This window comes from Girardinichthys multiradiatus, chromosome 24 (assembly GCF_021462225.1).
Source record: "Girardinichthys multiradiatus isolate DD_20200921_A chromosome 24, DD_fGirMul_XY1, whole genome shotgun sequence".
NCBI classification, from domain to species: Eukaryota; Metazoa; Chordata; class Actinopteri; order Cyprinodontiformes; family Goodeidae; genus Girardinichthys; species Girardinichthys multiradiatus.
Genome location: NC_061816.1, coordinates 10,662,896 through 10,690,492, shown reverse-complemented (window position 1 = coordinate 10,690,492; position 27,597 = coordinate 10,662,896). Strand labels below are relative to the sequence as shown.

At 40.2% G+C, this 27,597-nt stretch overlaps 2 protein-coding genes across 11 annotated transcripts in view; one reads left to right on the top strand and one right to left on the bottom strand.

Annotated features, from left to right (window-relative positions):
• On the bottom strand, nt 1-22,259 carry tubgcp3 (tubulin, gamma complex associated protein 3). 3 transcript variants are annotated; one of them, XM_047355629.1, is made up of 24 exons: nt 22,073-22,259; nt 19,174-19,281; nt 18,605-18,672; nt 18,281-18,358; nt 17,982-18,190; nt 16,876-17,054; nt 16,260-16,372; nt 14,308-14,433; nt 14,157-14,225; nt 13,875-14,007; nt 13,615-13,781; nt 11,119-11,229; nt 10,889-10,997; nt 8,155-8,344; nt 7,930-8,065; nt 7,771-7,839; nt 7,548-7,683; nt 4,953-5,041; nt 4,588-4,719; nt 4,368-4,508; nt 3,746-3,862; nt 3,550-3,644; nt 3,279-3,334; nt 1-3,115 (listed from the first exon to the last, which is right to left on the bottom strand). In XM_047355629.1, the coding sequence occupies exons 1-23, from the start codon at nt 22,146-22,148 to the stop codon at nt 3,298-3,300; spliced, it is 2,688 nt and encodes an 895-aa protein (XP_047211585.1). In that variant the 5' UTR covers nt 22,149-22,259; the 3' UTR covers nt 1-3,115; nt 3,279-3,297. The 3 variants fall into 3 exon arrangements, with proteins under 3 accessions (XP_047211585.1, XP_047211583.1, XP_047211584.1); XM_047355627.1 differs by having other exon boundaries at nt 3,319-3,334; XM_047355628.1 differs by lacking the exon at nt 3,279-3,334.
• A 3,012-nt stretch (nt 22,260-25,271) lies between these two features.
• The window catches only part of atp11a (ATPase phospholipid transporting 11A), a 78,894-nt gene continuing 76,568 nt past the window's right edge, over nt 25,272-27,597 (top strand). For all 8 annotated transcript variants that reach the window (XM_047355438.1, XM_047355440.1, XM_047355439.1 and 5 more), the window contains exon 1: nt 25,272-25,663. In XM_047355438.1, coding sequence (XP_047211394.1) covers nt 25,619-25,663 — 45 coding nt within the window. In that variant the 5' untranslated portion in view covers nt 25,272-25,618. The remainder of the gene's footprint in view (nt 25,664-27,597) is intronic.

The window sequence follows — 27,597 nt, the reverse complement described above, 5'->3', positions numbered from 1 at the left end:
TTTATGTTTAAAAAAAATACATTTTATTAAAGAAGTAGGATGGATTATTCCCCACATTTACATTATGAGCTATCCAATAAAGAGAACGTACAAGTCCTGACCCAGGTTCAGTCAGGTTACACTCATCTGTGAAGGAGGCTATGAATAATATGTCTCCACCTGAACAAGGTTTACCTGCTCTGAGGAAAAAATGTGACTATTACTAAAACCTGAAATGGTTTCTTCAGCTGCAGAAGTAAACAATTTGTCACCGAGCAGCAGTGCTTTAGAAAAACAACACGTACTTTGTAAGTTTTTGCACCAAATCAACTGCTACTTTTGAAGAGAAACATGAGCTGTTACAGCAAGTCTTTAAACCATCCCTGATGTTCCTGCGATCTACATTCGAGACTGACACATGCAGCAAACCTCACTTAAATACTTGTTTACCACTGCTGGAATAGGCATACCTCTCAAAAATAAACTGTCCAAGTAAACATTGACAAATAATTATTTAGTATTGGACTTTTATGTAATATGTACACTTTTTAGAAAAATGTTCTAGCTCCTGTAGTTTATATGGTGACATGAAGTGAGGTTGTTGTGGTTTTTGTTGATTGTATTTAATATAAACCTCTAAGAAGGAAGAAAGTTTAAAATTAGGAAAGAATAAATCAAGTTTAAAATGCAAATTAAGTTAAACATGTTCAGATTACCTATTTGGTTGAAAGATTTTAACTCTGGCATCAGTTCATAACACAATGTGTGACAACTGTAGTGGCAGCAAAGTCTGCGGCTCAAATTTGAGTTTTATATAGATTTATATAGTGGTTAATCCAGCAAGAAGGAGGAAATTGGGAGAACTGTCTGTGAACAATAGCCTGGAGACTTAAAAAACCGGCACCACACCCAGGGATTTAAATGTGCTCTGTGGCCAGCAAAGTCTGCTTATAATTAAAAACAAAAGGTGACAAAAACTAATTAAAAACCCTAAACGTATCAATTTTAAGTTGTTTGCTGCAATTTCTGCTCAGCATTGTTACTCTGATGCCCAATTAGGGAGCCACGCAGTGATTGTCACCCTTTTCCCCACATAATCAGTCCGTAACGTAGCTCTCAAAATGTTATTCCAAGGACACCGCCCGTCACACCATTCAAACTCTGTCTTTCCACAGTTAGTTTCCCCACTCATAACATGTCGTCTGGCCTTAAAGAATCACTTCCAGGACCTGTTAACACCACAACAATCCATTGAAAACTGGATTTTTATCCCTGTTTCTGTTAGCACAGCTACATGACGTTTTAATTGCATTCTCCGTTCAAACGGCAACAGCACAGACGTGAAAATGGTGTAATTTTACCCGCCACACCACTAGTTGCCGGTATATTCTTCGAAACTCAACAACATACGAAGACACTTCGTATTACACAACGGGAGAAAATAAGAACTTTAACGGGGGTTTTAAACTGGCAGCAGCTGTTATGTTGTGCGTGTGCGCATTAATTTAAACTGATTTCAGTTGTACTGCACATAAGCCAGGACTGCCCTGTAAGCAAGATTCAAACAACGGGTTCGTTTTCAAACCATTTCACACTGGAAGCTGTTCTTAAATTGTGCCATTTTCAGAAAACGTTCAGTTGTCATGTAAACAGAAGTACAACTAAATTTTTCCGTTTTCGTTAGAAAACTTTGTATAAATGGTGACCAAGATATAACGCTAGACGTGGAAACCGAGACCGAACGTAAATTACTCAGGCAGACGCAGTCAAACGCTCTATCCTTGATTTGGTTTAAAAACAAGAAAAATCAGTTTAATTTTTCAGCTAATTATCATAACTAATACAGGAGGATTGGAGAATAACTGATTCAACACAATCTGCAACCATTAACACGTTTTGTACTGACAGAGAATGCAAACTTTAAGCTCACAAACAACTACCTCCGAGGTCTGTCGGTTGGCTCCCTGTTCAAGCTATCTTTCCTAGCTGTGGCATGTCCTTTCAGCCAGCTTTGGGCTGTTCCTTGTCTAGAAGCCAAGATCTCAACAGTTTCATAATCCTGTTTTCAGTTTTTGGTGGTTGAGAAATATGTCCTCTTCAGTCGTTTACTTCAATGGAGCTCACCTATGTTTCCTGCTTAGATGATCAGATATATCCTTTATTGTAAAGAAAACTCTTTATTTGGTGGTGTTGCAGATGCCACTTTATCATCTACACATAGAAATGGCTCCTGTTTTTAAGCGTATAACTCAAAAGGCTCTTTTCGTGTAAGAAAAGTGAGGTTTTAAAGGACCTATCCACCTTGAGGGAAAACACAAATCAACTGAAAGGTTGATTGTGATTTATGTTTCATACTTTAAAGATGTTTTAAAATATGATATATGCCCTTTTAAGAGAAAGGAGAGGAAAACAAAGCTTAGGCTGACGTACAGTTTACTTATTCTGATGTTCCTTTAGCTTCTGACCTAATTGTCTGTTCTGCAAAAAAAAAACCACAAAACTTTAAAAAAAGAACGCATTTACTGAACAATAGTACTAACAGTATATAGAATGTATTATTTTAATAACCTCTATAAAAACAAAATGGAAAAGAAATGGACCTCAGATTCATATTGGTTACCCTCTAATGGGAAGACGGAAAGCCACATGTTGATGCGTAGAGAAGCTTCAACACATACATACACTTTTGCATACACTCTATGTACAAACGTGTGTTGGGACTGGACATAGCATCCCAGCTGAGGAATAAAGTTCTGCTTTCCCTCCGTAATAAGGCATGCCATGTAAGATGACCTGGAGAGCTCAGTCTGATGGCTGCACCTTTCATCTCCTCATCTGGACATGTTCCACAAACTCAAGTTGTTTTTTGCTAAATTCCCATGCCAAGATCCTTTTCAGGGTTAGCCAGCTCTGGACATTATTCCTTTCATGATGTCTCCAGAGCAGGCCTCTCCAAGGAGAATGGCATCATCTGGACGGTGGTGACGTGTGTGCGCGCGTGTCGTCGGCGTGAGGTCACACCCCTTGCTGCGAGGCGAAGCGTCGTCTGTCTGTGCTGCTTTCGTCACGTCAGATGTTTGACGGACGTCGCCCTCTGGTGGTGCCCAGCGAAGCTCGCAGCCTCGGCTCTCTGGCCCTGATAGAAATTCAATCAAAACATTAAGAAAAGCGGTTCAAGTTGCTTAAAACAGTGAAATAAAAACCCACAATTCTTCAACATTTTTCAACTAATCAACCAGCTTATTATTTAGACTTTGTCTGCTGAGTGGCTTATTTTATTCCAAAGAAAGAAAATCTACCTAGTGTCCTGCTTTTGCTTTATGAGTCCTTCAGCCTCACCTGATTCCTGGCTCCTCTGTCGGTCAGTTAAAAAAAGAAAACACAGTTGAAATTAAAAAACTATGGTGTTAAACATAGATTTTACCGTACTCCCTGGACCCTATGGTGTTGTGTGACTTGGTTTTAATAAAAAAAAAAGTCAAACTCTGCCAACTAGAAAGATTTTTTATTTTTTTTTTTAGCTGTAAACATAAATCAAGATTAGTTTTTACTGAGTTTTAGCAGACGAACCTGTAGTGCTCATTGAAGTCCAGTCTGAAACTGAGGAAGCGCAGACTCTCATCCGAACTGGTCATCAGCAGCACGAGGAACTGCTGGACGATGCTCTGAGAGAAGGAGCAGGAGAGATGGAAGCAGGGAAAAACAGATTATCGGATGGTTTTACCAAATATGCAACCAAATCTATGAAGGGGAGTCAGGCGGGTACCTGGTAGAAGTGGGTGAGGATTCGAAGCTGGGATTGCATCTTTGGTATGGCGTCCTGAAACTCCTGAATCCTCCTCTTCTCTTCTGCTTCCTGTTCTGCTGTCACTCCCCACTGACCCTGAATCAGCAGACAGACAGGATACTGACACAAAGCCAAGCAGTGTCTTCATACCCTTTCAACTTTCTTTTTTGCATTTTTTGACATTAACAAAACTTCCAGATGCATTTGCAATTCAGTCCCCCTTAGTCAGTACTTTTGTCAAACCACTTTTTGCTGAAATTACAGCTACAAATCTCAATCATCCTCATTTTTGCCCATTCTTCATTGCAACACAGCTCAAACACAGGCAAACTGGATAGAGGGAATTTGTAAACATAATTGTTGCTTTCAAGTTTTTGGCAACCGATCTGGACTTTGATTGGGCCATTCCATTATAGCCCCGGCTCCATGTTGATGGTCATTGTCTTGCTGAAAGGTTAAACACACCTCAGTAACGAGGCTGTTGCATCCTCAAAAAGGATTTCTTAAAAGGTTTAAAGGGGTAGGAATACTTTCACAAGGCAATGTACCTCTTTGTTGGTTTAGGGTTATCTGGAACCCTAAAACTATCTCCACATCTTACCTCCTCTTCCCTCTGCTGCTTCTTCTCCTCAAACAGGAGCCGGAGGGTAAGCTCCTCCAGCGCCGAACGGTAGAGGCAGTCCTGGGCATTTTGAAACTCGATAATTTGGTCAAATATGGTCCTTAGCTGGTTCAAAAGAGACTAGAAAGACAGATAATGTCAGAATGGAGTCAGAGGGGAGATTGGAGAGTATCCAACAGAATAGAAAATGCTGTGTCACCCTGCTGTTATTGTCCAGCAGACATCTGGAGATGATGGTGTCCAGGAAGACGTCATGGGCAGCGATGATGTGGTTGAGGTCCTGGGCCTGCTGCACTTTGTTCCACAGCTCGTCCCATGAGCACTCCAGCACCTACACACACATGCAAAGTTCAGGAATGGTAATACTGGACAATCAAACATGATAGCAGTGCTTTTATGATGAACAATTGATGCTTCTATGTGTCCTTCTACATGGAGACTTGCTAAGATACACTAAACAATGTCATTGTTCTATTATTACTAAACTAGGCGACATATTGGTCTGTGATTGGTATTTTTATGTCCTACGGTACGTTACAGTGGCAGCAGCGGTAATGTTCTAACCTCGAAGGTGATGTAGTACTGCATTTGGTGGATGAAGTGAACCATTTCAGAGGCCAGGATGTGACATTGGTGCAGCACACCAGACAGCTCTGCAAGCCAAAAAGGACAGGTACAGTAATATTACAAACACTTTGTGCCCTTTAGTGCCATTGTTGCTGACCATGTCTATCCCATTAAAAACCCAGTGCACACACCTACTGATGGCCACTTTCAACAGGATAATGCACCATGTCACAAAGCTCAGATCATCTCAGACTGGTTTCTTGAACATAGCAATGAGCTCACTGGACTTCAGAGGTCTTAATGGTCAGTAGATCTCCATCCATCAGGGATATTCCCAACATGGGCATCCAGCCGACAAATCTGCCACAACTTAGTGATGCTATGATGTCAATATGGACACCTTATCGAATCTATGCCACACAAAATTAAAGCTACTCTAAAAGGGGTCCAACCCAGTACTTGTACCTAATAAAGTGACCAGATAGTGTATATAGTATCTATTGTGAAGGTTTAGGCATTTGGAAAAGCTTCAGAATCTACTTCACACTTTCCAAAGCTTGTTTTAAAAACTGTTTTTGTTTTTTCATTTTTTTTTTTATATGTCAACAGTTATATGACATCCTGGAAGTCGTCAGAGTTCATCAGAAATGAATAAAATTCAGGGCAATGCCTCATGGGTAATCTAACACATTTTTATGTGTATCTGTAGTGTCAATTTAATTCTTAATAAGTGTTACACTTTGGTGCATAGTTCAACATAACAACAGAAGCCACTTGCAGCACAAGTCTTCAAACTCACACAATGTGTCACGTTACATTATTTTACAAATATAAATCTTAAAGTCTGTGGCGTTCATTAGTATTAACCCCCTCTGAACCATAATCACATGCAGTTGCAGGTATAGCAGCAATTCTTCTGGTATCTCTTAAAGCATCTAGAGACCTACAGGGGTTGGACAATGAAACTGAAACACCTGGTTTTAGACCACAATAATTTATTAGTATGGTGTAGGGCCTCCTTTTGCGGCCAATACAGCGTCAATTCGTCTTGGGAATGACATATACAAGTCCAGCACAGTGGTCAGAGGGATTTTAAGCCATTCTTCTTGCAGGATAGTGGCCAGGTCACTACGTGATACTGGTGGAGGAAAACGTTTCCTGACTCGCTCCTCCAAAACACCACAAAGTGGCTCAATAATATTTAGATCTGGTGACTGTGCAGGCCATGGGAGATGTTCAACTTCACTTTCATGTTCATCAAACCAATCTTTCACCAGTCTTGCTGTGTGTATTGGTGCATTGTCATCCTGATACACGGCACCGCCTTCAGAATACAATGTTTGAACCATTGGATGCACATGGTCCTCAAGAATGGTTCAGTAGACCTTGGCAGTGACGCGCCCATCTAGCACAAGTATTGGGCCAAGGGAATGCCATGATATGGCAGCCCAAACCATCACTGATACGCTTCTTTGGGGCTTCTCCACACCGTAATTCTCCCAGATGTGGGGAAAACATTAAAGGTGGACTCATCAGAGAACAATACATGTTTCACATTGTCCACAGCCCAAGATTTGCGCTCCTTGCACCATTGAAACCGACGTTTGGCATTGGCATGAGTGACCAAAGGTTTGACTATAGCAGCCCGGCCGTGTATATTGACCCTGTGGAGCTCCTGACGGACAGTTCTGGTGGAAACAGGAGAGTTGAGGTGCACATTTAATTCTGCCGTGATTTGGGCAGCCGTGGTTTTATGTTTTTTGGATACAATCCGGGTTAGAACCCGAACATCCCTTTCAGACAGCTTCCTCTTGCGTCCACAGTTAATCCTGTTGGATGTGGTTCGTCCTTCTTGGTGGTATGCTGACATTACCCTGGATACCGTGGCTCTTGATACATCACAAAGACTTGCTGTCTTGGTCACAGATGCGCCAGCAAGACGTGCACCAACAATTTGTCCTCTTTTGAACTCTGGTATGTCACCCATAATGTTGTGTGCATTTCAATATTTTGAGCAAAACTGTGCTCTTACCCTGCTAATTGAACCTTCACACTCTGCTCTTACTGGTGCAATGTGCAATCAATGAAGACTGGCTACCAGGCTGGTCCAATTTAGCCATGAAACCTCCCACTCTAAAATGACTGGTGTTTCAGTTTCCTTGTACAACCCCTGTATATCCCCCTGCCCCCTTCATTGTTAAAAAAAAAAGCTTCCAGCAGATTCTCATTTGGATTTAGGTCTGGACTTTGACTGGGCCATTCTAAAACTGACGCCTTCTCTATCCCCACAGCATGATGCTGCCACCAACATGGTTCACAGTAAGGACGGTGTGTTCAGGGTCAAGGGTGTTTTTGGTCTCTTTTGACCAGAGCTCCTTTCCCATGTGTTTGCTGTATCTGCGTGGCTTCTGGCAAACAGCAAATGGAACATTTTATGGTTTTCTTTTAACAATAGCTTTTTTCTTGCTACTCTATAACGTCCAGATGTGTGGACTTCACAAACAATAGCTGTCCTGTAAACAGATTCTCTAACCTGAGCTATAGATCTCTACAGCTCCCCCAGAGTCCTAGTTGTATTCACACTCAACATACCAGGCATGGTTTTGAGCAGCTTGGCGTTACACATATGTCCCTTCCAGATGTCTGTCAGTGTGTACTCCATTCTCTTGGCCCTCCACAGGAAATTAAACACACGGAGGTAGTGGCCCATACACTCTCTGGTAAAAACCTGATGCACATAAAGAAATGTGTTGTTACAAGCATGTTAATATACAGTATATCAACCAGTCATTTTAGAACATCTAAGGGGTTTTACTGTTGCAATGGGTCCATCAACGTGATAATCAAGACTGAAGACATCCCAGCCTGTGTCACCAGGGGACACCTGAAGGCAAAAGAATAACAGCGCTGCAGCAAGAATTTGAAGACTGTGCTGACTTCTGATGGGAAACCTAGATGTACTTGTTAGCAATACCTCCAGCAGGCGTACATCCAGCCTCTTTAGGATCTCTGCATTGTCAAACTGAGCGTTGGTGGCCCTGACTGCCGTCTCCAAGATACCAGTCAGGTTATGTTGGTATAATGTAGTGGCAGGACGGGCAAGCTCAGGTCTGGGAAGAAACAATACAAAGATCATACTGAGCATCTAGGTTTGACATTAAGAAAATTCAACCATTACAGAACATAAAAGATGTCAGACTTTAGCAGGTCCATTAGATGCCTGATGAAGTCTCCCTGGCCCAGCAGCAGGTATCTCCTCATGGCCTGCAGGTGCTCCAGCAGCAGGTAGTTACGGTTGAGAACATCCAGCAGGTATTTGCTGGTGTCGAAGTAGGCTGCATCAATTTTCTCCTGGAAAGCTCCTTCCAGGTCAGACAGCAGCTCTGCAGCTACAGGAGAACAGAGAGAAGGAGTCAGCTCCACCAATTAAAGATGTTCTACACTAGATTCTTACTTTTAACTCAACAAAAATATAATTTACTTACAAAAGCACTTCAGCACTTTGAAATCATCCCATAATATAAAGTATTAGTTGACAATTTGCAGACGTAAAAACTGGTAAGGTCACCAGACCAAACGCACAAAAACATTGTGGATCTATTTAAATGTTTTCAACAAGTTTAAATTCACTTTTTAAAATGTCCAAAGTCTGGATCCCTCAGGCCTTTCTACATGTGTGAAGCAGAGGAGCAGCTATTGATGCTTTTACTGGGGATCCCTGATGAGAAGTGCAATACAGTATGCATGGATGAGCTTCTCGGTATCAGCAAGGATGGGGGTGGTCAGAGATCTATACATTTTCCACGTAAAGTAAAATGGGAGACTGGAAAACCACACAGACACACAGGAAGGAAAGGAGGAAGGAAGGGAAGGAGGATAGAGGAAGGAAAGGAAAGATGGAGAAAAAGGACAAAGTAAAAACAACACAAGAAACAGAAGACGTGAGTGAAAAAATTAGTGATATAAGGTAGGAAGGTAGAAGGAAGAACATACCACATAGACATTGGAATTGAGATTGAAGTCTGGAAATATGGGTTTTCCATGCTCTGATTAATTTTTTTCCCGATCAGAAAGGAATTTTCTGGCCTGTGAAACCAGTGCTGATTGTGGTAGAAGCTCAGATTTGGTGTCAACTACAACTGCTGTTTATTTTCATGTTGTTTTTCATTAGCAGTGGAATGAGGTTTGAAAGTGAACGTATGACTTGGTACAGCGTGAATAAAATGGATCCATAGTGGTATATTCTGTTCATTCAGAATAGTGGGACTTGAACCAGGTTAAGTCTTATTGAATCCAATAATGTGTTGTAATGTGAGGCTGAATTAGCAACTGTTGTATGTATTCATCCTTAAGCCACAAAGCAATACCTTTTCACAAAGCCAGGAGAGGAATGGGATGTTGTATATAGGCCTGTAGTTTGCAGGGACCTCAGTTTTTTTTATTTTTATCAATCAGTATGATCATAGCAGTTTTTAAAGCAGGTGGAGCATGGCCAGGCCGAAGTGACTTTTTTATTACCCTGATTAGTGAGCATATGGTGGGGATGTTTGCTTTCACCAGAGCTGTAAGAAAGCTGGTTGAGGACACAGATTGCTGGTGGCCACCTGAATATAAAGTCCCACCGGGGACTATACAAACTGTGGGGAAGTTGAAAGGGTGTTGTGAGGGCACCTGGGAGGACAGAGCAAATCCATAAAACTATTGCCACACTCTTCCATAATTCCTGTGAGTGAGGACGTCTGCGGTGGGAGAAGATGGTTTATGGTGGAAAAAACCTGGATCTCTAAATTTCCAAGACTTTTTAGATGATGTCAGTATTGAACTGATATCATGCCTCTGGACCAAACCAGAAGGTAACAATTTTGACAGGATTTCCAGTCAAACGCATCAATATTTTGTGCAGCAAACCAGTGTGTCCTTCATTTTACACAGTAAAAGCTACAGAGCTAAATCCCAGTCTGGATCAATGAATTAAATATAACTTGTCTTGGTCTCTACAGCCAGAAGGACGAGGCTGCGGAGCGGTAAGACCATCGATCCCTGCCAGTCCACTAACATTTGTCAATACAACTATCAATACAGAGTGGACACTGATGTCATTAGCATGCCTGACTCAACAATAACACTGAAGAGCTCTATATATACAGCTCTAAATGTATTTACTCCCTTACCTTACTCAACCTTTTCTCCTTGAGTAAATACAGGATGTTTTTAAATGATGATTTTATTTAACTAGGAAAAAAGCAACCCAAACCAACCAATAACTGGAAATAGGTGTTCTACATCACTGTGGAGACTCACACCCTAAACCTAATAACTAGAATGTGAACAGCCTGTTGAAGACCGCCCACAGCATCTCAATCGAATTTAGGTTTAGACTTTGACTAGGCTACTCCAAAACCTTTTGTTTTGTGTTTCGTTTTGTTTTTTAGTGAGCTTAAAGTCATAAAATGGTGGCTGGACGTTGTCCACCAGAGAGCAGGATGCATGGTTACAGCAGGGCATCAAGACCATCACACCACTGTTATCACGTTTGAATGTTGGTTTGATGTTCTCTTTCTGAAACAGTTAGTTTACATCAGATGTATGCATTCCATCTTGGTGGGTCGGTCACGTCTGGGAATGTTGGCCACTGCTCCATGATTTATTGTCGCAAGTGTCTCATCTGCTCTAAACTTTGTGTTGCTTTTGGGGATCTTTTGGCCTACTTCATGTTGTCAGAAAGGTTCGGTTTAGGTAATTTGTTGATTCTACAGGTCCTACAGAAATCAGACCTGGATGTTCCCGTAATGAATGAGTAAATAATGTATTTACTAAGGTCTTCTTGATTTGTTTGATCTAAAGCATCAAATGTGACAACAATCTAAAACAGAAGAAAAAATCTGGGGGGAGAACAAATACTGGACAAACGAGAGACAGAGAGAGAACCTTACCATCTTTCGGAGTGTCGGCAGGTTTGGACGCCGGTGTGATTTTGCCTGGCGGTGTTCTGTCATGACAAACTTGATGCAGGAAGTTAATGGATTTGCCAATCAGCAGAACCTAAAGGGACACATGGACATGATCTGTTGTTGTGGAGCTTCTCTGCTGTTTCTGTGGCGTCTTGTCTTTATCATGGAGGCCAGTCAATGATGGTGAATCCTGCCATCTGTAACATGTTTACCTTGCGAGCCTGGTCCATGGTGATGAACGAGGGGATCATTGACTTCCTGAGGGAGTACTTGTCATGCCACAGACGATCCGTCTTCACGTTGGGGTCTGATGCTACAAAGAACTAAAAACAAACAGCACAACAAGTTTAAGAGAGGGTGAAGAGGTTGTTTTTCAAACCATTTAATATTTGCAACAAGAAATTTTACTTCACATTTACTTCACTACATTAGAACATATTCTACCCACCAGAAAGCATTTTTAAACAATGTCTTGCAAAAATACTAATATCCTTTGAACTTTTTCCCTTTGTGAATGTTTCTTTAGTATTTTTGTGATGGACCACAACAAAATCGTGCATAAATGTTAAGTGGAAAGAAAACGATACGTCGTTTGAGACTAAAACCTGAAAGGTGTGGTGTGCATTTGTATTATACCCCTTTTATAATGATACCCCTAAATAAAATCCTGTGCAACCACCTGCCTTTGGAAGTCACCTAATTAGTGAATATAATCCATCTAAGAAATAATTAAATGACAATCACTCATGATTATGGTACATTTAAACTGAAACTCTGAAAACGTTTATTGTAATTAACAAGAAACATCTATAGAAAGGAGCAAGCAGGCTCGTTAACTGCACCTTTTTACATTTGTTGGTCCACCTGCTAACGATGGTGGAAATTAATACTGCCTTTTGGTAGCAGCAGCACAATCTCAGCCACTTTTCAAAATAGGAAAGACAGGGAAACATGCCATTTGGCTTAGGCAGCTGTGCGTTGACCTTTACGAGACGCACTAATCTGCAGAGTAGAAGAAATGTAAAGCCTAAACTGAAATCCAATATTTTTAGCAGAAGCAAGAGGTTCATTAAAGTCTGTTTTACTTAAACTTGCTCAGTTTATAAGTGTGAAATATGCTGAACCAGCTGGTTTGGTTGTTTTGAAAACATTTCAGTCCAACTTATTCTGGGTATACCAGGGCTCTCAAAAGTTCACACGCCCCTGTTAAAATGCCCATTAAAACCAAATGCAAAAGAAAACGACACCTTTCTCATCTTTAAGGTAACGTTTATCCTGTACAATTAAAAGAAAAAATATTAATTTATTTATGTAAATAAATATAAAACATAAACTGCTTCAATTCAGGAACAGCATCCAGTCTTCTTTAGTAATACTCTACTAAAGTTACAACATATCTTGTCCACTGCCTTCTGGAGATTTGAGTCCTAGCGTAAGAACATCAATCCCAGATCTAAATACTACAGCCACATTTCACTGTGGAAATGCTGCTCTTTTTTTGTGCCAAACTACAACACATTTTCCTACAAGCTTTTAGTGTGTTGTTAGTCAGGCCTGGGTTTTTGCTTTGGAGAGAGAGTTCAGACAAAGAATAATACTAAGAATACAAGGAAAACTGCAGCCTTCCTGAACAAATTCCCATCTCTTCATATTTTTTTCCAATTTACTGATGACTGCCTTTATGGTGCCACGTTGCATCTAGAAAGCCGTGGATTTTTTAAAATCCTTCTCCTGACTGATACCTTCATTTAACAAGATTCTTCTGATTCTTTGTAACCTCTCTGCAAACTTGGGCTTTACATAAAGACGCAAATGTGAAAAAGTGATGAAAGCCTTACTAGGGACTGCTGAATTTTATTTCCCATCAAGTCTATTCACTCTAGATAATGTTAGGTATGTGTCAAAGAAAACTAGGGATGTGCGCACTTATGCATCCAGGTTATTGTAGCTTTATTGTTTACATTTTTCTCAGTTGGATTGTACAGGATGTGTCACATTAAATGCAGATAAAGTTTTTACATTGTTTATTATGGTCAAATTTTTATTTTTTTAAATCAGTGGGCGTGTACACCTGAGGGCCGGTTTTAATTTCTAAATGCAAGACGACTGCAGCAAATAGCTTTGAAATTTGCACATGCTTGGTTTTACTGAAATGTGACCCTTTCTTTCATCTGTTTAAAACACTGAAATAGTTTCTAAAAAGTCCATTACTGTAGGTGTTTCCACGTGGCGATGGTGTGAGGCCTCCTGGGTGGTTTTAGCCACTGAAAGGTTTACGAATTTAATTTGGATAGTCTTAAACACAGCACTTAAATCCAATGTAGTGCAGCAGATAATGCTGAACTCATAAATATAGTGGGAGAGACTGAGGGGGGGAAAGGTAACAGGAAAAAAAGGAAAGGAGACTCATCCATCATGGTGGTCTCCATTACGCTGCTCCCATCAGTTCTCATTTAAGAGGCAGGCCTACCGTTCCCTTCTTTCTCCCCTCCCCATTTCACTAATGGTCTCAGTCATTGGGGTCAAACATCAGTGCAGTAGAAGGAAAAAATGTTCCAGATATAAGCGATAAACTCTTAATGAGTTTTCTTTAAGAAGACCCCAGGATGGCCAACCTTCAGCTGCCTCGTTAAGCACGGCATACAGGAGCATCACAGGAGCGTTTAAGTATACTGATCAGATTTTTACCAAACAAGAAATGAATGTACCTCGTGGTAAGTGTCCTCTAACTCTCCATCATATATCCACCTGTAGAGGAAGTTGAGGATGGGGTGGGACACAAGGCTGAGGATGTGTTGGACCAGTGCTCTCATCTGCGGGTCTCCAGTCTTCCCGTAGGCGTGAACTGCAGAAGCCAGTTCGCCTCCCTTACGACCTACAAGGCACGCAGATCAGGTCAGATTCAATGCAACCAACATGTAAACATAAAATAACCACACACACAAGCTATGGTAGGAATATGACCCACCTTGGCAGTAGTCGACAAGAGCAGCCAGCGTTTTGAGTCGCACCTTGGGGTCGTACATCCAGACCAGAAGCCTTCTCAGAGTTAAGCTACTCTCTGTGCACATGTTCACACCCTGCTCATCCTCTACCTGCAACTAAAGGACACGTAAAGATCAACAAACTACAATATTTACTCTTAAATTTGAATATTATACCCTTCTAAAAGAGAGAAACTGATTTAGTCAGTAGTATCTGAAGTAACTGAATAAAAAACCCTCCACACATGATCAGTATGTGTGTTTACCTGTGAGTGGAGGACAGAGAGAAGCCTGTAGTATTCTTTCAGCTCCTGATGAAGCGATGCGCAGAAGCTCTGGAGGGTTAAGCATTAATGCAGGATTAAAAAAGAACATGTGCATGAAGGACAACTGCACACCTGTCAAACCCAAACACACCTGTCCCACCAATCCGAAGGCCTGGTCGAGGGTTCTGACGTCAGTGTACTTCCTCACTTTGTTGTGGAGCCAACCAAGTTCAGCCAGTCTGCTGCTGGTGTCCCTGAGGGACTTGCATAGCACCGCCTTGTGAGCATACATCACATATTTGTTATAAAATGTTTCTATCTGCAAGTTGTCAAATCTCAATTTATCCAATTAGAAGAAACATATCTGGATTCTTTGATTTAAAATGCAAGATAGGAAAATGTTGTTACTAAAAGTTGTTCAGATGCTGATTTAAATGGCAGTTATTAGGTTTTATAGTCAGAACATCTAAAAATCTTCAAATTATGAAACATAAATAAATCTCAATCTGTTTTTATGTTTTTAAAGCTCCTATGTTATAAAAAAATTATAACTTTGAGAGCATTTTAGCCAAAAGGAAAAGTGGATGAGGTTAATGAAAATAACCTCATCCACTTTTGAGAATAAATAGGTAATGGGGGATGTTTCTTCCCCCATCTGTTCAAAACACTTTTTGTTCCATGTTTATGATACAATTGAAACTTCAAAGGAAGGGAAGACTGAGGCTGAGGGACAAGGACACAGTTCATGCCACAGCGACGACAGACCATGGGTGTTGTTTGTGAGCATAAAGTTTCTCAGTTAAGAAACAAAGAGTCCGCTGAGGTCCATGGATCTCGTTATTTCTTAGAATCATTAACCATGCTCCAAATGTTGCATCTGCATATTACCTTTGATAGGCAGCAGCATAATTGACGTGTCTAAGCCAAATTAATGGCAGACTGGTATCTCAATATTTTAACTTGCCTCCTATCAGCATTCACTTGGTGTGACATTTTAGTTCCCAATAAAGTGAGAAAACTAATTCTAGACGAACTTCGCGGTATTTGTATTTTTGTCACAGTGATCATTTGTCAGTGTGGAGAATTTCAGGCAGACTGGATTCACCAAGACGTGAATTCGGGTAGGATGTCCGACTATTAGGGCTCCAATCTACTACTTCTCAGTCAACATTATTCTTGACTTCCTTTTTCACTACTGACATCGCAGAAATATTCACCTTATGATTTCAAATTCAATCTGTAAACTTTGCTGGTCTATGTTTGTCTTGGGTGGCGATTATCTACCATAATGATGCCCGTATTCGATGTTGCAGATGTCTGTCAGAACTCTTTTGCTAACTTGTTCTAGGCTAAAAGAATTTGGATTTTTTAAAGCAAATTACAAATGCTCTGCTGTGATTCTTCAATAAACAACTATTTCTAATTTAAAATTACAGTGTGTCGTTTAATGAAACAAAACATTTGCTAGAGTTAGGCTTGCATAAAACATCTCTTCCACAATAATAATACTGATTAAGACCTAAAAACATTTACAAATGTGTCATTTGTTAAATATTTACCTTAAGCAGCCATGAATGGAGAGCTAAAACTACTGTATTTTTTTCTATCATGCAGTCTGTGTATTTAGAATGCCCACTAAGTAGCAACAGACTGGTTTCCCAGCAGGAGCGTAGTTCACATTTAATGGCGCATTAAATTTTCATCTGCTTGACCAGTCCTTTTGCTTTGCAGAGAGGTTAAGTAGGAAAAAAAAACCACTCCAAAATATCTCTGTCCTTCATTTATTTATTTGTGGCTTTGGGAGTGTGTCCTGATGGAGCACATCGACCAGAAACCTATGTTTAGAAAAAGGAACAAGATCCACCTGTGCATCGATGGTATGACAACAAAGTGGCAGGAGTGGGGAAACAAAATAAATCTGAGGGGAAATTAAACAAAAAGCTTTACATCGATCTGCTGAAGCACAGTCAACAACAACGAGCTAACTGCAACAACCACTTTGAATATCGCTTCTTGTTACATCTGTCCAGTTCTGCTTTAGTTATCAAGAACCTTTCCGACTAGTTGAGGAATTTCACCCTCAGAAGTCAAAAGTTTGCGTACCTTGCTGTCTATTTTGTAGCAGTTCTCCTGGGCGCTCATCTTGATGAACTTGCCATCTATTCCCTGAAAGACGTAGAGGATGTCACGCACCAGCGCTGCCTCGCTCACCTCACCTGCAGCGGCAGAAGACGATAGGTCAGAGCTGGAGGTGCAGTTTGAACTCTTCAGCAATGCTGCTCAGATAAATGGACTTGAGAATTGAAAACAACGAGAAAGAAACTCAGCAGAAAACAACCTAAAAGACTTGTAGGATCTGGAAATCAATAATGCTAAATTTCTGAGCTGAGCAGAGACCTCCCCAGCACATGCATTGCAAATGTTGTGGATTCTGTACTTTTTAGCATGATGTCATGGGTACTTTCCACTTCAGACTACCTCAACTAAAGTGATTTACTAAAGTTTTAACCTCTTACATCATGTTGCAGAGAAGCTGTGTGATTATATGACTTAAAGATTAGTGATATCGATCATTATTTCTGTTTTTTAAAAATTACTACAACATTGACATCCATACTTACTTCAAATGCTAATTAGTACTTTAATAATTAATTATTTCTTAAAAAATAACAGACACACATAACTTGTTCCTGGTTGGGTCTCTGTCACCATTACTCACCAGCTGGGTCACCGTCTCTGCGAGGACGGACCGCTCTTGGAGCTGGCACTTGTGGCCCGAAAGGTGGTCGGGTTGAAGGCGGTGCCATGGTGGCAGAGGGGGAGGAGTTTATAGGAAGAGCCCAGGCTAACCGCGAGCCCAGAGACTGAGTGCCTGCAGCTACAGACTGGGGGGGTTGACTGAAAAGCACACAAAAGAGCAGTGGTTTGTACTGGAAATGGCCCGCTGCTTTGTTGGATTATGTATTAAGCTGGTCTCCAGGCAAAAATGCTGAATTAATCAAATATAGCTCATTTTTACCCCACAGTGCAGGCTCATCTGATCATCAACAAACCATGCAAGAAATATAACCTACATATGCAGCTACAGTCATGCAGCATAGCTGAAGTGATTCCCAGAAATATTAGGACGTACAAATTTCAGTGTTGTTGAACAGTTTTCTTTACTGTTCCAGACTTCAAATTTTAAGATGTCTTCATTTTATTTTGATTCTGGAGATGTTCACTATGATAACCAGAAAGAGATAAACAGAAAGGACAGAAAGGTGAATGGATAGACAGATGAAGAAATGCATGGATGGATGGTCAGGAGCCCTGACATAAATCTAACAAACAACAGAGTTCCTCTGATTTCTTGCAACACATTAAATTGGCGTTGTCAACCAAGCAGACATTTGTACCACTTTGCATCATTAAGGTGTCGGTAGATGTTTCAGGCTAGAAAACCTTAAAAGTGCCTGTTCCCAATCAGAAGGTGAGCCGAGAGTCTTTATTGGTCACCTCTTAGTTGACGGGCTCCTGCATCATTAATGAGAGCAAATGGAGTGAATTGTCCTTCTGATGCCTCATAAACCTGTGTTATAACAGCTCAGGCTAAAAGGTGAAATTGTGTTCTGAAGCTAATTGGTGCTTCTTGTATCTTCCACAGGGACTTTCACAGAAACATCTGATTAACTACCTTGTTCTACCAAAAGCCTCTTAGTGGTGAAACTATTGAACCGCGACTGGCATGTAATTCGGGTCTAAAGATAGCGGTGACGCAAGTATAAATGTCAAAACTATCATTTTAATCAGTGTACTCGCACTGGAGGATTTTTGAAAACTCACCCAGCCAGCAGTGTCGGTGGCGTCGGCGTGGGTCCATTCAGCGTGTAGACTCCGAGACTTGAAACCCCGCTTGTCCCAATGCTTCCAGACAACCCTGCGCTTCGTTCTCCGTAGCCTAAGGCCAAGCTCTGGGGTCGGGTGCAGTAGAACGGGGTTGAGTGCGCGTCCCTCGGGAGGGCTTGGGCAAAAAGCGCCCCATAGTTTCCAACCTGAGGAGGCCGGTTTAAATCATGTTTAAATTCATTTTCAACTGATGAACATCATCAGATATTACGGCTGTATGGGTGTGTTTCTCCTACCCTGCTGGAAGGTTTGCGGGGGTCTTCAGAGAGGCTAAGCAGCAGGTAAAGAACTGACCAGCGATGCTTGAGAACACCCTGACAAGCAGCAAAAAAGATGGAGAGAAATGTTGCAGAAGTTTGACATTTTGGCACATTACAAGCACAATTTTAAATACCGTTCGTCAGAATTTCAGACATGTTTGTACTGTAACAAAATGGGAACAAGTTTAAGGGGTATAAGGACATTCACAAGGAATTGCAGACACATCTAGCAGTTTGTGACGATGTTGGATCAGAGGGTTTTCTGTGCAGGCTGGAGAACATCCGACAGAAAACACAAACCTGTGTCTGAAGCTTTCTGTGCAACTCTGAGAACAGAGCAGCGTCTGCTTCCCTCCTCTGTCGCAACACTGCAAAGGCAACAAAAACCCACTGTTAACTGGGGAGGGGTCCTCAGATGAACATAAACACCTAAACCCTGTGACAACAACAAATAATGTTTCCTTAGCCGTTTCCTTTGTGTTACTAATATTTCCCGGATTCAGTGTAACTGTATTTAAACATCCCATTTAAAATGGATTTGAATCAGTAAGGTCTATTCATCACTGTCTCTGCAGTGTTGAGCTATTTCTGTTTTATTGTTAGAGTAGTACCTCAGATCAATGTTTTCCAGCTCACTGTGCTTCATCAGTTACTACACAGATCCACTGGGATTGGCTAAATGTTTTCCTATAGCTGTTCTAGCATAAAAATAAGAATATACACATAATGTTTATTGTCCGCTTTACTTTCACATCTAATGCCAAAGAATATCCATCCACCATGATTTAATGATGCTATAGCTATAGGCATGCAACCCATGTCTTGAATGTACTTTCAGTCACGTATAGTCTAAGTCCGGCTGCGCTTACATTCCTTCTTGATCTTCTCCGACACCAGGAACTCGTCTCGTTCAATGGTGGGGGCATAATTGCTGCCAATGACTCGCACAGCATACTGGAACTGGTGGGCAACGTCCGCTGCAGAAACACACCATCAGTTTCAAAAAGGGCAGCATTTCATGTCTAAATGACACTGCTTAACGATGTTTCTTTTTTCTCTTTTTGCTTGTTTCTCACACTTGGGCACTCACTCATTTAGCATTTTGAGCCAATCAGAGGTGAACTTTTTGGTGTGATTCGGATCAGTGTAGTGTTGCATAACCCAAGTGTGCTTAACCTTAAGGTCACAAAGGGATGGTCGGACATTTTCCTTCAGGATTTTCTGGTAAAGAACAGAATTCATGGTTCCATAGATTACACCAAGTCATCCAGGTCCTGAAGCAGCAAAGCAAGCCCAGACCATCACACTGCCACCACAATCATGTTTTCTGAAACACTCAGATGGCTATATCAACTGTATTAGGAGGCACACCTTCCAAAAAGTGCTGTTTTTGTCTTGTAGGGCTGCAAGATTTCTGGGAAATATTTAACTGCATTTGTATTTCTGAAAATAGAAATGATATCGATTCTGAGTAACCCACATTTTCCTGACAGTTTCCTTTATTTACAATTAAACATTGTCCCCACCACTCTCTATGATCTTTAGCTTCTCAGCCATTAAGGAGGCGTGAATATCAGGCCACATTTATTATAGCTATGCAGTGAATAAACGCCTGACATTTGAAATATGATCTGCTACCAAATGTTGCACCCAAGCAGGCCTTTAGGATAATTCACACACTGATATTGCAATGATGACTGCAGGTGTAGACCACATCTTGAGGATCATCAGATGCTTTGTGTTCCCACTTTAATTGTTGAATCATGAACTCTGACTTTAACTGGACAAGTGGGCCTTGGAGTGCTTCAGATGTTGTTCTGGGTCCTCTTGAGTCACAAAGCCTTCGAAATGGTTTTGTTACTCTATGCAACCAGATAAATATAACTGTCTTTGAATTTCTTTAGATCACTGCATCATTTGCTACTTTTTAAGATTGTTTAGATGATTTATTGATTTTCCAGGTGTGACTGTAATCAGACCAAGGTGAAATTAAACCAATAATGTGGTCAACATTAGTCAAAAATCTGTGAGGAGGAAAATCTTTTTTTCCTGGCCTTGTATAAGTCAAACGGTGTCAAAGGTGTTTTCCAGTTTATTTGTTTTGGTCACTAATTGTACTACACACATCATATTGATTTAAAACCTAGTTACACATTTGAAGACGTTTTACTGAAAAATAAGTTCCAGTTCAATTCAAGATTGGTTTAAAAATCAACTGTACTCAACCGCAAACGTTTCATACATTTGTTGAACGTGACAAAGAGACATAAGCTCAAAGACAAGAAAAACAGCTTTATGCCTATTAGTGGTGCATCGTGGGCCAAAATTGCCAGAGCCCATCACCTTTTTTTCAAATAAAAACGCAAAATAATAGTGAATTATTTATTTTTACCCGCAGAGTAATTAATCAAAAATGCCGTATTTTAATGAAACACAGTAGAAAAGAACATATATTATAGGTCTGCAGAGGGTTTAAATGTTTTCAATTTTGTTGGTCCAGAAAATGTTTTTAGTTAATTCCCAGCAACAAAAACAAGAACATTCTTTGAAAACCCTTTCTGTATTAACCAAGTTTAATGAATGTGTGTCCAAGTCTGCTTTGAGGAAAAAGTTGCTGGATGTGTGTGGCCCTGCCTGCTGTGAAACTCAATTGAAAGTAGAAAAACATGGTAAATAAAATAAAAATACTTTGTGTTTTATTAAATATTTTCCACTTAAGATAATATAAAGGAGTGCCAAATTTTTATCATTCTTGAACTGCTGTCTGGGGCCACACAAAATTATTCCAAGGGCCGCAAATGGCCCCCGGGCCACACTTTGGACATCCCTGGTAGTGCATCTTACAGGACTCTTCCACTTCTTTCACATTACAACCACCACATTTTGCATATGTAATTTGGATGTTTGATAGATCATCACAAAGCAGCACATATTTGTTATTGGTTTTTCTTTATAAAATAAAATTGGAATACTGTTTTTACTGTTTTTAAATACTGTGGAATGCCTGTTTTTAAATGAAATCCACTGCAATTCAGCAGTGCCAGGGAAGGTGAGAATGGGGTGTAGCATTACCTTCCAGGTGACAATGACCCTAAACATACAGCCAGAGCTAAGATGGGATTCCTAACATTACAGCATAGTCACACTTTGCAATGGCCCCAAAATACTGAGATGAAATCCGTTTAGGTTTGTGGTTGCACACGATGACAACCTCTGGTGTGGGATGACTTCCTTCCTGCAGGGGCCTGCAGTAAATCCAGAATCCTATTACTCAGCGTGATGGCTAAAATGTTAACAAGCTCACAGAAAGCTGGAAAACCTACAAACCGGTCCATGGCTATTACTAGTGACAGGCGGCAAGTAGCGGGCCGTCTCACCATAGTAATAGCCATCAAATAATATCTCGAAATTATAATCATTCATTTTAACATTCTGTTAAGTTCTGGATTTTGTAGAGATAACTAAATATAAACAAACGCCCATCCTGATTGATTTCCAGGGGCTAATCCTCGCCCACTTCAACCGTTTTACGTCCGACGTAGAAAACCATTAATTATTAATAAATGACGAGACGTCTGGCGTGGAAATGTTAACGCCGAAGTTTCTAGCCTTAACCGACGAGTCGTGCGATATATTAACCATATGCATAGGATACAGATAGAACGCAATACATTTAGTTGAAACAAGATGGCAGGTTTTTAAATAGGAGTTTGCTTTGAACGCTCCAGTGTGGTAATAAGGCGGCCAAGCTACCGTTAACTGACGTACCTTCGCTTTTCCCGGTGATCCTGCAGCACAGACTCTGCAGCAGAACATTGGGAGATTTCTGGTCCAGGCTTGCCATCCTCTCCGTGGATATCGTGTTTGGTGTGCCCCAAATGGTAAATACGTTAGATAGATGTGAACTAACTGCAGCCTCCCAGTTCTAGCGACGCCATTTTGACAAAGCGAGTCATGCTAGCATGGCGCAGGAAGAATGTGACCGGGTTCCTTTCAAAATAAGATCACAGGCGATCCTTGAAGTCAAAAGGTGCATACTAACATACATACACTTTAACTGCACTTCCATAAACGTTATAAAAAAGAAAAAACTGAATAACTTCAATACTATATACTATGTTATTCATTAAATCACCAGTCAGAAATGTAAACTAACTACATGCAGAACCATCAATGTGAGAACCCAACTTACATAAAACAAAGGCAAGTCCTAAAGAAATAAATCAAACAATTTAAATCATCCCGGAATTGTAAAAACAATTAACCTCATAATTAGAAGAATGACTCCAAATAACCAGCTATAATTGAGTTTACACAAATAAAATTCAAACTTAACAAAACTTAGATATATGTTAATTTCTGATAAAATTATTACAATCTAATTCCAAGCAAGACTGAAACTTTGAAAATAAAACTCATTAACCTCCCTAAATAACGAAGTGTTATATGTGTAGTTTAACATTAGGTTTTGTTTTATAAATTATTGGATCACAGATTTTACTTTGAAGGAAATAACAAGAAGTAGTTGCTGTTCTATTACTCAACTTTTCAATTGTGATTCACCTGAACCCGCCGAAAGCGTCTCCAGGAAATAGAGACTGAACATTTTCATGAAAATATTTCCCTCTTGAAACAAAGTAGCATGGGTCGTGGTTCCGATCTAAACAACAGCGTTCATTTCACAAAATATACTGATTATAATTTGTTTGTTATATTCTACCTAAAAAGGCTAAAACGCCCGACATAAACGTTTAAAGTAGTGTTAACCTACCTGGGAATAAAATGTTTCACACGAACAAAAGTAATACTTACTGTAAAGGGAATATGAGAATATTTTAAAGTACTTTCTCATCTTCTGAGTGGACAGCACTTTGGGGAGATACATCTACACTCTCACAGGAATTCTGTAGCCAAACCGAGGTCTACGGGGACATCAGATAATTTGGGACAAGACGAGGAAAGCCATTTCACCTTTGCCTTAGAAACTGTTTATAAGGGCAGGGTGCCAATACTTTGGCTTGAAAGTTTTGGTGTGGTCAGCATCAAACATTTAGTTGATCCTTAAAATTAAAAGTTATGAAAAGTTACATGTGCTTTGGGTGCATTTCAGTACAAGGTTATATAATCTGCATGATAAATGCACTGCAGGCATTATTGATATAAAGCATGTATGATCTAATACTGCATCAAAATAAATATGGTTTGTGTCAAAGTTATATTCAGATATCTACATTTTGCACATTTTGTTGCTTTTCCAGTTTCTTAAATTTGGTGTGACAATTTTGGACAGCATCTTTCAAGTAATTTGGGGCAGGATGTCTAGGGTGTAATATAAAATGTGTTACTGATAAATGTACTTATAAACAGATTCTTAGAAGGAAATTAACACATGTTTTCCCAGAGCCACAGACACATCTGTAAGAGGCAACGTTTTAATAAATTAAGTAGAGGGACTCATCTGCAAACTGAATTGTGTGATCAAATAATTTTGCCCTTAGTTTTTGACAAGTCAGTTATACACATAAAACATTATGGAAGAGACTGTAGTAGAAAGCCAGTGTTGTAAGAAAGCCAAAAAACCTAGCAGTGCACCCTGAATTCACCATCCTCAGTGTGAAGCATAGCAGTGGCCTCATCATGCTGTGGGGATGTTTAGCAGGGTCAGGAAAGCTGGTCAAAGGTGGAAAAATATATGTCACATAATATTTGTTTTGTCAACAATTATTAATAATTTTCATAAAATATCGCACAGACCATTTTTTTTTTACATAAAGTGAGTCAGCAACTTAGGGAATAAAAATGTATTACACATTTGGTTAATTTTTAAACTTTATGACAACTGAGCTTAGAAATGGCCGAGTTGATCTCAATAAATTAGAGTTACATTTGAAAGTCAGTGTATTTCTATTATTCCATGTTTCCATTTAAGTTGAACTTTTAAATCATATAGATCCATTACAAGAGTGCTACATTTCAAGCATCTATTTCTTTCAAAGTTGAATATTCTGGCTTACAGCTAATAAAACCCCTGAATTTAGTTTGGCATAAAATTAGACATGATACCATTGGGAAAGTAACTGGCAAACTCTAAAAGTGGGCCAAGCCACCAAAGATCATTGCTAAAGAAGCTAGCATATTAGTGTGATAGAAAAAGGTACAAAAGCAACAGGGATATCTACATCTTTGAGAAGATCATAAAGCAAACCTCAGCCAAGAGTTTGGAGGACATTTAGAAAAGTGTGGATTTTGGCTTGAATCAGTGTTTCAAGAGCCACCACAGTCAGATGAACCATATACAGGAAAATTTAGAGCACTTTCTGCCTCGATTCCCTTTTCGGAGATGCAGATTTAATTGTCCAGTAGGACTTGGCACATTCCCACACAACCAAAAGTAACAGTTGATTGGTCAGCAATCTTTGCAGTATTGTCAAAAGAAGGAAGAGGAGGGACAAACCCAACAATGCAGATGAGATTAAAGTTTCCAATAAAACACCAGGGGCTTCCCTAACACAGGGTCCCTACACAATGTTTATTAGAAAATTACACTTTTCCAGACTCAAATATTAAAATAATTTTATGGTTTTTATTTATAACCTTCTGTAAAAAAAGAAAACTGTTTTAGTAAAGGGAGAGTTTGCTTGTTTTATACGCTGTAAACCTTATTCATACACTTGAACTGACAGAAATGCTTGCAATATATTACTCTGTGTGGAATTAATCTACAATAATCTAATAATTAATTACCTTTTCAGTGATATTCTGATTTATTGAGATGCACCTGTAGGTGGGCAATCCGCCCGGACACAACAAATCGATAGCCTATAATTAACTGAAACAGCTAATCAATTACACATCGAAAACACTAGAGCGCGCATGCGCCCCACCTCCGGCCGGTGGCACCACCTGGCCCCGCGTGACGTACACAAGAGAAAATCTGCTTTGGTCGCTGCGCGAGAGAAGAGGATTATCAGTGCACGCGCCCAGGTACAGGGGGGCACTAGACAGAGCCTAGAGGGTGGAAAGCGCACTTTCTCTGGATGAAGTGCGCTAAAAGTGCCCTAAAAGACGCCCACTTTGAGCTTTCTTCCGCACCTTCTGAGTCTTATTACGGTCTCTGAAGGGGAGAACAGGTTTAGTGTGTCGGGAGCAGCATTCTTGGGACCAAGCCCTCTCTACTTTAGGAAGAAGACAAGGCTGAGAAAAAAGTCATGGACAAAGGAAGAAAAATAAAGAGGAAGCCAGCGGCTGCGGGGAAATAAGCTTCACAGAAACACAGCAGAACGGAGAAGTGTCGGCAGAGGAAATACGAGCAGGATGGGGATGGATTTCAGCACTCTTCGGACTCTTATCAGCCGATATGTAAGTTTTTCTTTCTTCTACACCGCCTTTATCGCCTACGCATTATCTGCAGATCCATCTGATGTGAAAACATGTGAACCATGTCACTCGGCTGGTTTCAGATTCAAAAGAAATAGCTACTCTTAGATTAAGTTTCACTCAAGCGAGGGAGTGAAAACACGGTCACTGACTCAATAAACCGGGTCAACCTAAACAGGATGTAACCTTTTTAAACCACAGCTAAAATAAAGTTAAAAAAAAAACACAAACTAAACAAAACTGTAGATTAGGCATAAAACAAGGGGTTAATCAATCAATCAATCAATCAGCGGCCAGTTTTTTTCATGATCGGCCAAATTTAAAATCTTAAAAAATCTGCTTTTGATTTCCTCTGTTCATTAAGTTAATCAAACCCCGCAATTTTTGGGCTATAAACGCAACAATCAAGAGCTTTAGTGCACTTATTTTGACTTTAATACAATCGATAGTTAGGGCAGTGTTTTCTGATTTTTATTGAAAGAAGAAAGCCATTTTTGAAAGAAAACCATGGACACATCAACACCCCCCCCCCCCTGCAAAACATGGTAGTGGTAGCATCATGCTATGGGGATGCTTCAGCAGAGTTGATGGAAAGATGTCACTGAAAGTGTGTTTTGTATCAGCTATAATTAAATGGTGAGCCATACTTCATGACATATTGTACACAGCTCATTTGTTTGCTATTAAGTGAGTCAGTACAGTGAGGAATTCAAACTGAATCCAGAAAGGCACCCGTGTTCTGTATCAAACTAGCATATTATAGAGTAGTTGATTTATTAAGTTATGTAATTCACGATTTATCAGAGAACCTACAGAACAGTTTTCTCTTTTATGTGCCACAGTAACCAGGGGGGAAATGATCAGTGCCTTTTCAGTGCCTTATTCCTGTGTTTTTTTCAGTTGAATATAGCTCTGACTTTTCTATTTTAAGGCATGTTTACTGTAATTGCAATGAGGATGTGTTGGAGTGTACAGTTTTAAGTTCATACACAAATAATTTCCTGCTAACACTGTTTTCTTAGTGGTTGAAAAACTGAAAGGTGGACTCATCTCACCGTATCACCAGTTATAAAGAGCACAGTCTACAGCACAAAGCTGATCATGACAGGACACGTATGTGCTGCAGACTAGAACAGCAATTATTGCCTCTAACTGTCGGTTATTATGGCCCTCTCCCAAAGTCGAGCAAGTCTACAAATGAAGCAGTCACATGAATTATGTAATCCAGTTGTTTTCTTCCTGCCAGTCAAATCAATGGGCAGCAGTGGAGCAGCTAGCCTGCATGGATGCGGGTTACATTAGGCTCCACAGTAATGCGTCTGACAGTAATCCAGAAAGAGCAAACTCTATCGAAATGTAGAACCACAGAGGTCCCTTACCACGGCGCCGTGCTCACCCGAGGCTTAGACACAGCCTACCAACTGTTGCAACTAGCTGATTAAATAAAATCCCTGCTGTGTGCAGGCTGAAATGGAGCCAGACGTATGCAAAGTGGGGGTTGTGACTGATAGGATGTGGGATGCTGATTAGCTCTGTTGCTGTAATTGGTTCGGCCAAAGAGGTTAGCGTAAAATAACATAGATTGCATTCTGCAGTAAAAATCCAGAATCCCTTTCCATTAGCCAGTACTGGGATTTTATGAGTCGGCGGTCAATACTGGGAATTGTTGGTATGATGGAGAGCTCATCCTCTGACCACTTTTATAAAATTATACTTAATTTAAAAGCCGTAATACGTCAATCTGGCAAAGAGTAAAGATATTTAACATCAGAGATTTCCAGCTCTAAGGGTTTAGAAAGTTTTTTATTGCTATTGCTGTACAGCATGTACAATGTTTCTATGTTTTTCTAATTAATTTCTTCCCTGGTAATCAAGTGCTATGTAAAACATGCATTTTAAACCAGGTGTTAGTCAAT

What these genes read in the sequence shown, in the direction of transcription:
- tubgcp3 (XM_047355627.1), bottom strand. Translation starts at nt 22,148, where the DNA reads ATGGCAAGCCTGGACCAGAAATCTCCCAATGTTCTGCTGCAGAGTCTG. An exon ending in CCCGCAAACCTTCCAGCAGG is followed by an intron (nt 18,191 to 18,280) that starts GTAGGAGAAACA and finishes CGGCCTCCTCAG; the next exon opens with GTTGGAAACTATGGGGCGCT. An exon ending in CCACCGACACTGCTGGCTGG is followed by an intron (nt 17,055 to 17,981) that starts GTGAGTTTTCAA and finishes TGTGCTTTTCAG; the next exon opens with TCAACCCCCCCAGTCTGTAG.